General features: G+C 39.4%; 1 protein-coding gene across 5 annotated transcripts in view; it reads right to left on the bottom strand.

Moving 5' to 3' along the window:
- The window catches only part of TMEM87A (transmembrane protein 87A), a 29,879-nt gene that overhangs the window by 12,962 nt on the left and 1,647 nt on the right, over positions 1-15,270 (bottom strand). For 3 of the 5 annotated variants that reach the window (XM_054024798.1, XM_054024800.1, XM_054024802.1), the window contains exons 3-12: positions 13,357-13,454; positions 11,467-11,583; positions 9,310-9,363; positions 9,137-9,190; positions 7,947-8,097; positions 6,868-6,929; positions 4,652-4,835; positions 2,730-2,829; positions 1,246-1,339; positions 500-571 (exon numbers count right to left, since the gene is read on the bottom strand). In XM_054024798.1, coding sequence (XP_053880773.1) covers positions 500-571; positions 1,246-1,339; positions 2,730-2,829; positions 4,652-4,835; positions 6,868-6,929; positions 7,947-8,097; positions 9,137-9,190; positions 9,310-9,363; positions 11,467-11,583; positions 13,357-13,454 — 986 coding nt within the window. The remainder of the gene's footprint in view (positions 1-499; positions 572-1,245; positions 1,340-2,729; positions 2,830-4,651; positions 4,836-6,867; positions 6,930-7,946; positions 8,098-9,136; positions 9,191-9,309; positions 9,364-11,466; positions 11,584-13,356; positions 13,455-15,270) is intronic. The other 2 variants (XM_054024799.1, XM_054024801.1) reach the window with 1 other exon arrangement.

The following is a 15,270-nucleotide window of genomic DNA, read 5'->3' as shown; positions in this document are numbered from 1 at the left end:
CCTATGCTTTGCCGTTGAAGCAGAGGGTTTGAATTAGTGTTCACCACAAAGGACAGAGTATTTTGTAGCAGAGTTAAAAGCAGACAACGCCACACACAGTTCTGATCCCCACAAGCGACTGAGATGGCAAGAAGTAAGTTTTTAGAGTCAGGTGAGTAACTCATTGAAAAGGCACCGCTAATGAGCAGACAGCCTTGATGGTGCTGCGCTGCAATAACCCCACTTCTTACAGAAAGATTGTTATATATCTTTGCAGGTACTGTGTTGGTGCCAAAGACTACATGTTCCACTATTGAGCACTAAATTTAAACAAAATGGCACAAGTTGATGGAACCCACTAGGAGAAAACATACAAGATGCGATCAACAGTCCTCTTGCACATAAGAGAATAACATCCTGAATGAATTTGTGTAAGAAATTCACTTGTACTGGTCTCTGCACCAGGCACTGAACATTTCCTAGAAAAATTAGTCATATTGGGCAACTTCTGAAAGGATATCCACAAAATAATACAGGCATCAATCACTGATAGACCCAAGTTCGCTATCAGAGCCATAGTGCCATAGAAAAGCTGAAAGGGTATCAAATAAGAGACAAAGTCAAAATAAGCTGTCCCGAGAATTCAATCAAGTCAGGTGCAGAACCAAAGACAAAGACTCTTCTGATAAGGTAAGTTTTAGAGTGTGAAAAGCAGCAGTGCCACTGCAGGACTGATATTGTCCTAGTGAAGCCGAACTCCATCGACCTAAAAAATGACTACAATAAAAGCTTTAAGAATTAAAATAGTCTTCATCGGGCTATTAAAATACGTACCTTGAAAAATCTGCAAGAAGCACCCATTTCTATTTGCCAACGTGTTTTTTTCACTGCACAAGGCCCAGTGAAACCTCCCTTGACTAGTAGGCACAAATTCAAAACTTTGTCAATTCTGGACCCAAAAAACCCCACTTATTTTCAAGTATTCCTATTTCAAAGCACCAAAATTATTTTCCATTGCCAACAATTAAATTTTGGGGAGGAGACACGGCAAGAAATTGGGAAAATAGCTGGAAAAATAAAGCCTTCTCAACAACACTCCACAACTGTACTCTCTCCCCCCTAAGGCGCTGGGAATTTCATTCTCCAAATTTCCTTATTATAGCACAACCCAAGGATCCTTCACTACATTACAGTATATGTAATCACACAAGACCAACAATTGCTACACTGTAGCACACATGAAAACACAGGTAAGTGTCTACTGACCCCTATGACTCTAAGGACACCTTCCATGCCAGAAAATAATAAATAGAGCACTCCAGCCGTAACTACTTTGTGAAGAGTGACTCCAAGACGAGGCCTGCAGGGAAATATAAAAAAAAGTGAAAAAAGCTAACACACACACTTTGGCAAAAGGCACACGATTCAAGGTTTCTCATCACAAGTTATAGATCTAGGAAATTATTTTGTCATGGTGCGCTAGGCTCATGGTGTCATGTTAGGCTTTGTCCAGCCTTGAATTTAAAGGTGTGATTTTAAGAGTACAGTACAATGAAAGTTTCACACACTATGTGTAAGATAAAAACCACTTCAAGACCCAGACTTAATTTCAGACACAGAAAAAGTTTGTCTCACACTTCATAGGAATTTAAAATATACATACACAAGTGGTCTTCTCCAACCGCTTTTTGAACATTCAAAAGAGTTTTAGACTCTTTCATTGTGAGAGATAATGGATTAATCTCAGTCTAGTCTAAGAACCATAACATCCCCAAAATCTAGTTTAACATTTTCCTTTCTTGGCTTCCTTTAATCCTGGTTCTACCATCTTATGAAATACTTTTCTTCATTTATAGAGTTATTCTATGCCAAGCTTTGTCCCCCCATGTTCTCTCCCCTTTAGATTACACACATTTTAGTGCCTTTGGTCCTTCATCATAGGTCTTATTTAATCCTTTTGCATTTGTTGCATCCTCTCTAGTTTTTCCACATCTTTCTTAAAAAAGATCAGATCCAGAATTGCATATTCCCCCAAGTGAGTATCTAAAGTCATCCCCACCCACTCATCTCCATACTTCCTCCCATCTCAAGAAGATTCAGCAAATGCACTTAAGAACAGAGTTATCTCCACCTGTTTTAGTCCTGTTACTATCCACATTTAAAGGGTTTAAAGAAAATATTTTGAATGAATGATCACACTTCTACCATTCCCCATAACCCACCTACTTGCTGATATTCTCCCTCTCCTGGACACTGAGCACTTTGTACTCAATTATATTCACTGCATACTAGTATCTGTTCATGCATGCGCACAGCCTTCACACGCACCTAACTACATCATGGAAAGTGACAGCGTTAACAGAATCCATTACTTAGTGCTGTCAGCAACTATTTTTTTTTTTTTTTAAAACAGGGTTAATTTTTAACATTTTCAAGAAACATTTAATTAAGCTCATATGCATTACGAAATGTCATTTTTCAGTAGATAGGTCAGCTTCCTCACTGACAGTGTCTCTAATTTGCCTATTTTAAAAAGAGAAGAGTGTTGAACTACAGAAAGATTTTTGCCTTCTCTCTCTTTAAAATTCTCTTTCCATTCCTGGTTCCAATAGTTTTTGTATTTAACATTTTACTTCATTTTGTCTCACTGCAGCATCCATTTTCCAAGCTTGCTAATAACATTCAAATGTCATTTAGCCACTTTAAAGAAACATGTTCAGCCTGTAACATGAGATGAGGTTGTTACTCACTTAACTATCCCGTATCCCAGGCTCACGATGATGACCAGTGTTCGAGCCAGTGAACGTTTCACTGCAGAAAGCAGCTCTGCAAGTATCAGTGCACCTTGGACTACCAAGAACAAAGCACAAGAAACTTGGTTACTAAACATATAATTCAGGTTCTGAGTAAGTGCTGCAGGTAAGAGCAACACTACAGTGGTCAAGACTATTCCAAGAAACGCAGGCAAATTAAAATGCATCAGTATTTTTAATCTTTTTATTATCTACTGTTGGAGCAAGCTTCCAGGAAGAGCTGAATACTTCATTCAGCACCAAAGGAGTTAATGAGAAACTTTTCTCAGAAAATGTCTGTATGCGAAAGGTCTATATAAGATAAAGGTAGGTTTTATCTAATCTAAGTATCTTCTAGCAGAGAGATGAACTGAAGGTTATTTCAGTCCCATACCTCACCACAGGGTATACACAAGTCATTAAATCAGACTGAATACCTAATGATCTTAATTCAAGCAGAAACCAAAATATGGTAATGCCCTTCCCCATTCCTTCTTGCAAATACTTTGGATATAGCCCTTAAGCATCTCCTGGGCATTAATAGCATCCCAAGTAGCCAACTAACAAGATCCTCTACATTGTGGATCAGGACGTCTGCATGTAAAAATTCTGTAAGACCATGTTGTAGTTTCCACTCACTCAGATCCTTCTTTAAGATCTTGGTGCGAAGCCCTGTGCTAGTGCATCCCACCTAGAACCCAACACACTCCAATCAGCTTCAATTGCAATTGACAGTGAGTTGGTACAGTAATTAATTTTGGTTGCTACAAGCCTGAGCCAGATTATAATTAGTGATCTAGATAGGTGAAATGTCATATCCCAAAGCAAGTCACACAACCTATTAATTCACAACCCAGCTCCGTCTATAACTCAACTTGTTGCATCTAGATTTGGCATTTGTAATCTATTACCTTGTGTTTTAAGGCTTTTTGATGTACTATAGCACAAACGTCTAACTCATAAGGATGTATGGGTGAGCAAAACAGCACCAGTATCAGCTTTAAATTAGTTTAAGTCAGATCCTAAAATGTTTTTGAAATATTTTCTAAAATACTACATTATAGATTCATAGAAGTGTAGGTCTGGAAGGAACCTCAAAGTTATCTAGTCCTTCCCTCCACACTGGGGCAGGAAGAAGCATACGTATACCATCCATGACAGATATTTGTCTAATCTGTTTGTAAAAAACCTCCCATGACAGGGATCCCACAACCTCCCTAGGCAACCTGCTCCAGTGCTCAACTATCCTTATTGTTAGCAAGATTTTCCTATACAGACATAAATTCAATGTGCTATGTAGGTTAAGTCTCAGAGAATGTCAAAGCATTTTAGAAACAGGATTCAATTATCCCTATAAAGTAGGTATTATACCCTTTTTACAGATGGGACAATGAAGACTGAAGACTTCAGTTTACTAACTTTCCAGAGGTCACCCAGAGAGCCTGTGGCACAATTGGGAACAGAACCCAAAAATGTTGACTACTTATTCCTTGTTCTGAGGTGCCCAACTAATCAAATAGTTATTGAATATACATTACCTAATTAGTTATATATTAGGATGAGTCATTACCACCTTACCCTGCCCATGACAATGGGTATGACTACATTACAATCAGAGGGGTGACTGCAGAATATGTAGAGCTAGTTTTGATCTAGCTAGCTCAAACAATAATAGCGAAGCCACAGCAGCACATATTGGTTGATCAAATACATATCTAGGGTCCCGGAAGGGCTTGTACAGCTCCTAGTGCCGCAGCTCCACTGCTAGACTTATTCAACTGTCTAAATCAAAGCTACCTCAGGATGTTGACATGTGCTGAGTCACACTTCTGACAGCAATGTCAATATACCCATAATTATAAGCTGTCCTTGATACATACCAGATTCTCCCGTGTAGCGGATGTTCTGGAATTCTGCATAGAAGACTGCTTTCTCCAGCATTCCCAGGAAGATAACCGCACCAATCCAGAACTGGATCCTCAGGAGGTCCCGCCAATAACAGGCTGACCATGCAAGCCACAGAACTCCAAAGAACACATATACGATACACATCACCATGAAAAACTATTATATGAGGAGGGAAACAAGGAAGGGATTAATAGAATGGTTAGACCCAACTCCATTTCCACGGAAGGACAGTTTAAACATGGATTTAATACAGCTTTATTTTCTTGGTAAAGCTTTTGAAATGTCTATATCCAACTACTGTGGAAAGTTTAAAAAAAGTTCCACTTCACATTTCTTTCCTGGGGTTCTGTAACAATCTGGAGGCATGGTACAAATTTCTCACTGCCAGCAGATGGAATCAATGTAATTGAGTTTGAGTGATTCCATTCTTATATAAGAGGAGCTTCCCAACTTATTCTCGGCTGATTCTTCCAAAGGAGTAAAGCAAATATCACTAGCCTAAAAAAACTCCAATTAGAATCTGCGCTTGTACAAATCATCCCCCGAACACCAAGAAATATCACCCCCCTTGGACCTGTTTGTTCTTGTAGTTCCAAACTTCTCTGCCACCCTTAAGGGACATTTCAGAAACTTTCCTGAATCTATCCTGGAAAGATTTAAGGTAAGAAGCAGGCTTATTTCTCATACCATTCTGTAAAGCACAAGTTACGGGGTGATTATTGGAACCCTCCCCTCCCAGGTAGGAAAGAGGCTTGCTTTTCGTTACAGATCTGTTTGGTCATTTCCCCCAGTCCCAAAATCACCTTTTGACACATGTGGCCAGCAAACAAAGTTTTTGACCAAATCTGAGGTCATTCAAAAGAGATGAGTAAGACACAGGACCTAGAAAAAGTCTCAGAAATTAATCACAAAAGAATGTTCCAACTAACACTCTGCTGTTTTCGGTCCAAAGTGACTTAAGTATCTTAAAAAAGTCAAGTCATCAAGATCTTTCAGACAAGCATTGCATAGAAGCAAACTTGACATGTTGAAAAACAGATTTCATAAGTTATTTGATGGATTAGAAACATCAGAACACCAACCAAATCATGGTGAACTTCCAATAGATCACTGAGGTTCAATGTGCAAGAAAGATGAGGATGAAGACAATAAAGCACATAAAACAAATGGCCACTCAATATGTTCTGGCCATGTAGTTGATCCAAAGGGGGACAGCATAAGCACAACTGCAGTCTCTCCCTGCAGTGAACTGGTTTTTAAACTAGGCCATCGAGAGACAAACTGCAGAACCTCAACGCACTTCCTGATCAGGATAGGATTTTCTTCCCTATACACCTGCATGTCCAGGTTAGGCATACAATTCAAATAGAAGGACCTAGCCACAGCAGCTTCAGTCAAGGCCCTCCATCACAGGTACCTTCTAGACTTAAAGGCCCTTTTCCTGGATCTCTCACATTGGATCACTCACACAGGTTAAATGAGCCTTAGAAAATTCTGCTGGATGCTTTCTACTTCTGCAGAAAGTGAAGTGTGCAGCATCTCAATCACAACCAGAGACTACTGCTTACCCCCGCCCCGTAGCAGAGATCACTGCAATCAGCTAAAGAGACATTACTTTTTGTCAGTCTTTTTCCAAGGTCTCTATAAAGGGGATGAACATTTTGTTTAAGTCCCTTTACTTCTTCAACCAGCAGGAAATCACTTCATCTCCTGGAAAGAAACAACTAAGAACTGAGTCAGCTACAAGCTGAGTTATTCGGTCACTGTCTGGTGACAGTGAAGAACAGTAGGGGGTGGCTACCACTGAAGAGCAGAGAAAGCAATGACACACAAAATGGTAACATTAAGCAAAAAAGAACAATGAGTTTCCCCAGATGACCTAAGACAGGAGAGTATGTACTGAAAGTTGCAATTCACGAGTGGATAACTATACTAATGATATTGTTGCCTTCTGTCATGACTAGTCTACAGCAGCTATGTTATAGCACTCAGACAATAAAAAAAAATTAATACTGGAACATGCTAATTCCTGAACTTTGCAGAGTAGGGAAAATACATGAAAAATAATGTTCTTTATTCATGCTGAGCCACTAAGTCACTGTGGTTGACTACACTGCTCAAGAAAAAAAAATTTACTGGGATTTATGTCAACTCTGTAGGCGAACTAAAGAAAGCCAGTTTTACTTACAATCATAAGAGGATAGTCTGCAAGAGAGAGGTACTCATATGGACCCTTCAGTTCCACAGTCACTGTCAAAAAACAATCCAACTGGTTTGAACAGGAACCAAAACAGGGAACTAGAACAACCTAATTCTGACATCAGCACAATAACAGAGATATTCCAAATCTTTACATAGTGCAGCACCTCTTAAATGTAATTTGTACTTCAAACACAAAAGATTAAACCTTATATAAAACAATGAATGACATGCTTGTATTCAAAATGACATGCCCTGTTATATATAGGAGTCATTAGTGAAAAGTAAATTATATTAATTTGTGCTACGAAGAGCCTGTGCAGACGAGGGCTAGTTCAAGACAACATTTAAGCCTTAATTTTGAATTTCCTTATTTTTCTTAACTGCCTACGCTCTGTAGCCACTTTTAAAACAATTGTCATGCCAATAAAATTTTAATTTAAGATATGCTAAAGAGTTTATTATTTCCTCAATGGTGTGCACATGGTTCCAAGTCACTGCTAGTAGCAACTGCAAGGTGTTAATTTTGATCTTGCAATGCTACATCACTTGAGGCCTGGCTACTCTCATCTTTTCATGTTCTCTGAATGTGTATATATCTCCCCTCACTATATTTTCCATTCTATGCATCCGATGAAGTGGGCTGTAGCCCACGAAAGCTTATGCTCAAATAAATGTTAGTCTCTAAGGTGCCACAAGTACTCCTGTTCTTTCTACTTAAGAGCGTTACTATAAACAACTACATTAGTTGGGTGTTCTTCCGAGATCCTTACATGGAGGGACAATACTCAGAATTGAATTACTGACGACTCGATAGTTTCCACCATTAGTTTAACAGCTTTAGGCTTTGTCATCCTCCTGATACCACGCATGGCTCATCTATTGCCTTAGGCTGAGGGGAGCTGTAATGGAGAATGTAATTGTGTGTGAGATAGAAGATGGAAGTCTTTAAACTGACACTAGGCTGCACAGTATATATTACATAAAAGCACCTAAAGAATGTCTGATAAGAGCATTCAATATGTCAAAAATAAATAAGAGAATGAAAGATGGCTATATACAGCTTACTTGTAAAGAGACTCTCTTTTGGATCAGAGGAGGGTGCCATTATCTCCCTCCTTTTCATGTTGATACTAGACTCCTTCAAAGCTGAAATCCCAATTTGCACAATGAAGATATATGGCCCATCTTTCCGGGTTTGGATCACAGCATTTCTTGCCTGAAAAACAAGCTTCCAGATGTATGTACAGACCAACACAGAGCAAATCAGATCAATGAAAAACTAACATCTTCTGATAAGACTCCTGAAAAGATTTTAAGCAGGCACAGTATTCACAGATGAGGCTACAATCATGATGTTCTCCCCCAAAGCCCTTATGCTGGGAAATATGAATACGACTACATAACACGATGGGAGATGTCCACCTAGTGGATATATATTAATACTTTTCATTCAATCTCCAACTTGTTCTCACACTTGTAATACACTAGAGCCAGGCTCCTAAAAAAATGTGGTTTATATGCAATGCACTAAAAGTTAGTAAAGCTAATCAGACAGACTACCACAAAAGCTACAGTGATGTCAGAAAAGAGTAGCTTTCCTGGGTTCGGCTCCACTAACAAACACATTCACCAAGACTATTTTGCTTCTTACTCTCTGAAAGCAACAACAGAACTATACCGAGTTATTTGGCTTTGATAGTAGCAATTCAAATTGTATAACATGAAACAGCAAAGGTTATTGAGATGGACTAAGAACTTTCCATATTGATCATTTGCTGTAGAAATTACTATTGGCTGTGGGACATCCCTCATGCTTACAACTCAGATCTGCCAATAAATCAGATACTTGAGAAGACAAAATTATCAATGATAAAAATCTGTGAAAACGGATATAGATTATATACCAACATTAGTGTGTTAAAAATTTAAACCTAACTATTGTATTTAATTTTATTTCTGATAAAACCAGTCTGACCTTTAATAGAATCCAGAGAGAACATGGACTTAAAAGAACTAAACATTTCATATGAAGAATGTGGAACACCTAGAACTATTGCCAAATTACCTACGTTCCACATAATTATTACACTATGACAAGGCTAAAACATATCTAGCTTCCATAAAATTCAGTGTAGCAAAATTAATAGCACTACCGTTAATAGATACTAAAAAGAATTTGTGCAAATATAAACAATTTTATTTAGAGTTGCTAGATTCCACACCACCCTTTATGCCTAAAATCCTCAGATACTTACAGTTTTCTCTGCCACCATTGTGTGGTTTGTTGCATTCTCCTTATCTTTTAAGCTCTTTAAAACATAAAAAGCAGCAATTAATCAAGATTCCAAAAGCTTCCCCCCCACACACACACACACACACCACCATCAACCCCATTTTAAAATCATGTACACCAAAGAAACGTAATTACCTCTTGCTTTTCATCTGAGAGGTGTTCTAGGGGAATATACTCTTTATAGAAAATCTTTAAGATAAAAAAAAATATATATATATATATATATAAACACTTTCTTAGAAATATAAAGACAAGTTATACCAGCAGTGCTTCTGCTGTTAAAATTAGATTACAAGAAAGAAAGCACATTCTGAAACATAGCAACAGAGGGTTAATTTACAGGGAGACACCCTTCTCTCATTTCCCTAACCCAAACTCTCTCCACAGCTGGGATAAAGCTTTGTGCACTTGCTTAGACTAGCCCTTTTAGGAGACGGAATTACTAAATACAACAGGTTTCATTTTTTAGAAATGAACCGACAGATTTAATTTGAGGAGTAAAGAAGTTAATTCCCATAATAAAGTGTGCACCACTTAGAGAGTTCTAGGCACCTCCCTGTGAGAGGTAACTCATGAAGAAAAAAGTTGGACCCAAGCCGTTTTATTTCTTTATGCATAAAAGAGTCCTGAAAGGGTGGGTTTAGTTGGGTTGTATTTGCAGATTTTTTTTTTGCTGCTTGTTTTTTACATAAATTCAGATCTTGACTACCCGGAAAGACAGTACAGCGACTGGAAAACTAATGAAACTACTACTTTAGAAGACCCTGAAAGCTAAGCAACTGAGTGTGAAAGAGTCTTTGCCAGACTGTTTACAATCGTTTATTAGCTGATACACATTGGGAGAAAGGATGTCTTTGTTCAAGATTTTGGTTGTGATTTCAAAGGCGCCCAAGGAAAAGTCACATAGGGTATATGTCTACACTGCAATAATACATCCACAGCTAGTTGTGTCATCTGACTTGCGCTTGGGCTGCTTGGGCTGCGGGGCTACAAAACTGCAGTGCAGACATTCAAGCTCAGCCTCCAGCCCAAGCCTGAAGATCTACACTGCAATTTTATAACCCCAGCAGCCTGAGTCAGCTGACACAGACCAGCGATAAAGGGTTTTATTGCAGTGTAGACATACCCTTATGGTCTTTTGAAAATCCCACCCTTGCCACCTTGGCCATTCTATTAATATATGGCCTCCTAATACCTAGCTGAGATGCACAAGAGCTCTTCCAGTAAAAGCAGAGAAAACAGTTGACAGTTCTGATATTTCTAAATGTAAAAGCAGGCAACGTATTTTAAAACGTGTTTCAAGCCAGCTTTATACATCAAAGTAGTTAAAAGAGCACAAATATGATTTTTAAAATTTCCTTTTCCAGTCACCTTTAACTATGCCTCATTGCTTACTTAGTACACCAGATTCAGTAGTTAAGAGAAGTTTCCTGGTGTTCACTACAGAATGTCCTTTGTTTCAACTGGGAACAGTCTAATACAGATGCCAAGCTGCACATTTCTCCTTGAAATCTCTATGTACAAACTGTTAAACAAACAGTACGTTTACTGACATTTAGTATTAATAGAGTTGTGCAGATTCACGTGGCAAGATACAACTGGTCTAGGGCGTGTACTTGTACACGCCCCCTGGATTCCTTTCCACAAGCACATACCTCCACGTGTCACTGCCCACTTGGGCCCTCCTCTTCCCCCTCTTGTTTGGTCTTATGCTTTAAGTACTCTTTTGAAAAGGCAAAAGTTGCTTGAAGTTTCTAATTTATCGACAATGTGTTATATAATCTACCTATCCACCTAGTCTTTAAATTTATGTTTATTTAAATGTTAGTCTTGTACACTCACCTGGCAAAAAGCTGAGGGTATTATTCAGCAAGGAATGTAAACCCCAGTTTGCTGTGTACTTCCCACAGCCCTGCCAAAAGCAGCACCCATTCTGACTACATGGACACACCCACAACCTTCCCAGCAGTGAGCTCTATGCCATTCCCCAATATGAAGAAGACACGGTGTTGCCAATATGGAAAACTCCACCATTTAAGTCTGCTTTTTGGGGCCAGACTTTGAACAGTAAACATTAAATAAACCAAAACAAAGAAATCATGATTAACAAATAAATTATATACACACATAAAGATACATCTTCTCCGCTTTAAGGTAGGGGATATGTACTCATCAGCTAAGGCAGTAGTTGCAACAAGCCCCACTGTTCCAGTAGGAATCATCCCAATCCTTTCCTCTGAGTGTGGTATTAGAGAACATGGTGGGATTACAAAGCCTTCACCAACATCATACCTGTGGTTTGAAGAGCTCAGAACAGTTGGGGAAGAAGAGTGAAGCCATGGCATAGGATCCTGACCAACCCGTATGTGCTTCAGTAGTGGTTCCAAAATAAGACACTGCTTGATCATCCTGTCAGACACATAATATAAGTTATGTTTTAGCATTTGATATATAAAATGATTTTTCTCTGCAGCTAGAAAAACTGGAAAGCAACACAATTTCTCTTAACGTACAAACATCTATGAAGAGAAAAGGACATCTAAAACAAAAAAAGTATTTCCCATCCTGTCCGTACAAAATGAATCCACCCAAATTAATTACAAAGATATTCATAGCAAAAATCCTTCCATGTAAATTTAGAATGGGGATCAAAACACATCTTATAACTGAACTCTCCGTTCTCTAACCAGAGAGTGGCAACTAGTTCTGCCATGATTTTTTAAACATAATCTTACACAATTATATACATACAGAACTGAATGCAGTCTACAAAGTTATTTTCATTAAAGTTGCACTGTAAACTATAAATATACAACATGTATTATACAATACTAATAGTGAACATTTGTTACCATATAAAAGGAACCTAAGTTCAGAGCTAACTTGCTTAATAATCAACTGCACCTGAAATAAGATTGTACCACTGGTTTAAAAAAAAAAGTCAACATGGCTGTTAAGGCCTAAAGCCTGCAAACATTTACACCTGTGGTTAATTTTAAGTACATGAGTAATCGGGATGAAATCAGTGGGATTATTTATATGCTTAAATTTAGAGGAGAAGCATAAATCTGCAACATGGAAGTCTAAATTATTAAAATACCTTAGACAGAAGAGAGAATTTAATATAAAAAGTTATATTCAGTACATTTTATGAACCTGAGAATGAAAATTAAGTAAACAAGAAAACTATCACAAAGTGCCACACAAAAGTATCTAAAGTTGTATGTTCTACTGTATTTGAGAGACAGTAGCGTTTATATAACGTACAGACTTGTAAATAGCATATGCGATGGGGGAAGAATTAAGGTTGAATACAAACTCAGTTTAGGTATTTGCTGACCTTGGAGTGCTAAATTCTCTAATTTTTTTTGTACTGAATATTAAGTGTTTGAGTTTTTAATCAGAGTTGATGGGTTTGTTTGGGTTTTTCTAGTTGCTTTTTTATCCTCTGCATCTAGATGAAGAAAATTAGTGTAAACACTCAAGAGCTACTGGCCCGATCCAAAATCCACTGAAGTCAATAGAAAGACTCCCCTTGAATTCAATAAGCTTTGGGTTATGCCCTCTGCATTTCCCAGTTACCGAGGAGTCTTACCACCAGAGTACAGATGCCTTCCACAGAACAGCAGACTGACAGGAATGAGATATAAATGAAGTATCCAAGCTCAAATCCTTTAAGCCAGGGGTGGCCAACCTGAGCCCAAGGAGCCAGAATTTACCAGTGTACATTGCCAAAGAGCCACAGTAATACATCAGCAGCCCCGCATCAGCTCTACCCTCCCCCTCCCCAAGCGCCTCCCACCCACCGGCTGCCCTCCTGATCAGTGCCCTCCCTCCCCACACCTCCTGATCAGCTGTTTCTTGGCGTGCAGGAGGCTCTGGGGTAGGGGGGAGGAGCGAGGGCATGGTAGGCTCAGAGGAGGGGGCTGGATGGGGTGGAGTGGGGGCAGGGCCTGTGGTAGAGCCAGGGGTTGAGCAGTGAGCACCCCTCAGCACATTGGAAAGTTGGCGCCTGTAGCTCCAGCCCCGGAGTTGGTGCCTATACAAGGAGCCGCACATTACCTTCTGAAGAGCCGCGTGTGGCTCCGGAGCCACACCTTGGCCACCCCTGCACTAAGCCACCATGACCCAAAAAAAAACCCCAAAAAAACAACCCACCATGCAGTTCCAGATGATTCTTACCCCAAAGTTGGAGACTTCATTGTAGCAATCAGAATATCTAAAGTACCAGGTAACATTGTAACCCTGCAAGGGATCACAAGCCTTCTCGTCTCCTTCAACTACAAGGAAAACAAGACAGAAAAAAATATAACAAGCCCTCATATGCCAGGTTGACTCCTAGCTGTTAATGGACTAGTACCATATATAATGTTACTCCCCTGACCAACTACAATAAACAATGAAGAATAATAGGCTTATTCAAACAAGGGACCAGCAGCAGAAAAGCAGAAAGTGTGTTCTTCTGAGACAGTCACTATTGTTCAAAAGAACACAAAAAGTGACCCATATGGAGACTAGAATTCCATTCATTCTGATGTTACAGGATTCCATTTGGGTGACTGAAGATGTGTGAAATTATTCTTTAACACGGTGTCTTGGATTCTATTGACAGCTCTGCCACTGACCGGTTGTGTGACCATGGACAAAATTTCATTTCTATGTGCCTCTGGTTCCCCTCTGCCCTTTGCCTGCTCATTTATTTCAATTGCAAATGCTTCACAATCTGTCTTACAATCCTTACTTACAGCCCTGATTTCTACACACTACTGTAATGCAAATTAATAATTATAAGATTTATACAGAAATAAAGAGGGTCAAGTACTAAGGCTCTAGACACCCATGCCTTAAATTTTTAAAAACACCAGCCATCCCTCTCACCAACATATCAGATTTCTTTCCAAGGCTTGCCTCCACAGCAGCCTGCGTAACAGCCATCTTGCAGGGTGCTATAAAGTTCAATGGAACTTTGGGCCATTTTGGACTAGTGGGGAAAGCCTATTCCTGAGATGATGACCCCTCACAAAGAACACTATCATCAGCCACCTTGTTTAAATCAAGGTGGAGTCAGATCAAAGTGTAAATTTTTAACTGTGAGGATAATTTAACCATTGGAACAATTTACCATGGGTCATGATGGATTCTCCATCAATGACAATTTTTAAATCAAGACCGGATGTTTTTCTAACATATATGATCTGTGAATTATTATGGGGAAGTTCTATGGCCTGTGTTATACAGGAGGTCAGACCAGATAATGATGATGGTCCCTTCTGAGCTTGGAATCTATTAATCAAATGGCTCCACTGATTGCAAATGTAGCAATATGGCACAAGGAGAGGTGGTCTTCTCAAGTATCAGAGTATCAAGTCCCAATTAAGACTTGATATATCAAAACCAGCATCTTCCATCTGGAAACCAGTAGATAGCCAGGGCACATCATGGAGCACCAGTAACATGTGCTGCCACCAAGTACCACCAGTTAATAGGCAAGTTGCCGCACTCTACACAACCTTACATTCCCAGATTGACCTCAACTATAGCCTCATGCAGAGTCAACTGGAATAATCCAGTTTTGAAGTGACAAAGACAAGGATCACTACAAGAGGATTTGCATTTGAAAAGAAAAACAAAACACAAAAAAACCCCAACCACAGTCTCAGTCTCCTGGCCACACACAGATGGTAAAAAGCTCTCCTGGACACTGCTGCTATTTGATCCTCTAACAGCACCTGCAGACCCCATACTATTCCCAATGAAGGTGGGTAAACAAATGGTAGGAACACACCCACAGTCAAAAGGAGAGAAATCATCACCACCATATTACCCAATTGCTTCCCCCAACTCCCAACTGTACCCGTCTTATCTCAATTGAGCATCAGCTAGCTGGCTTCCACCACTGCCCCAATCTTCCTCTGACACTGGCCTTCCACCACTGCCCCAACTTCCTCTGACACTGGCCTATCATGGCTATATCAGGAGACAATGACAGAGCTGAATGTCATCAGCCTACTGAAAACACCGCAGCCTGTATCTTCTGACTAACCCTCCCAACAGCCCCACACATTCAACAGGAGGGGAGACAAGACAGATCCCTGC

This window comes from Malaclemys terrapin, chromosome 4 (assembly GCF_027887155.1).
Source record: "Malaclemys terrapin pileata isolate rMalTer1 chromosome 4, rMalTer1.hap1, whole genome shotgun sequence".
Lineage (NCBI taxonomy): Eukaryota > Metazoa > Chordata > Testudines > Emydidae > Malaclemys > Malaclemys terrapin.
This window is presented reverse-complemented; position numbering and strand designations above follow the sequence as displayed.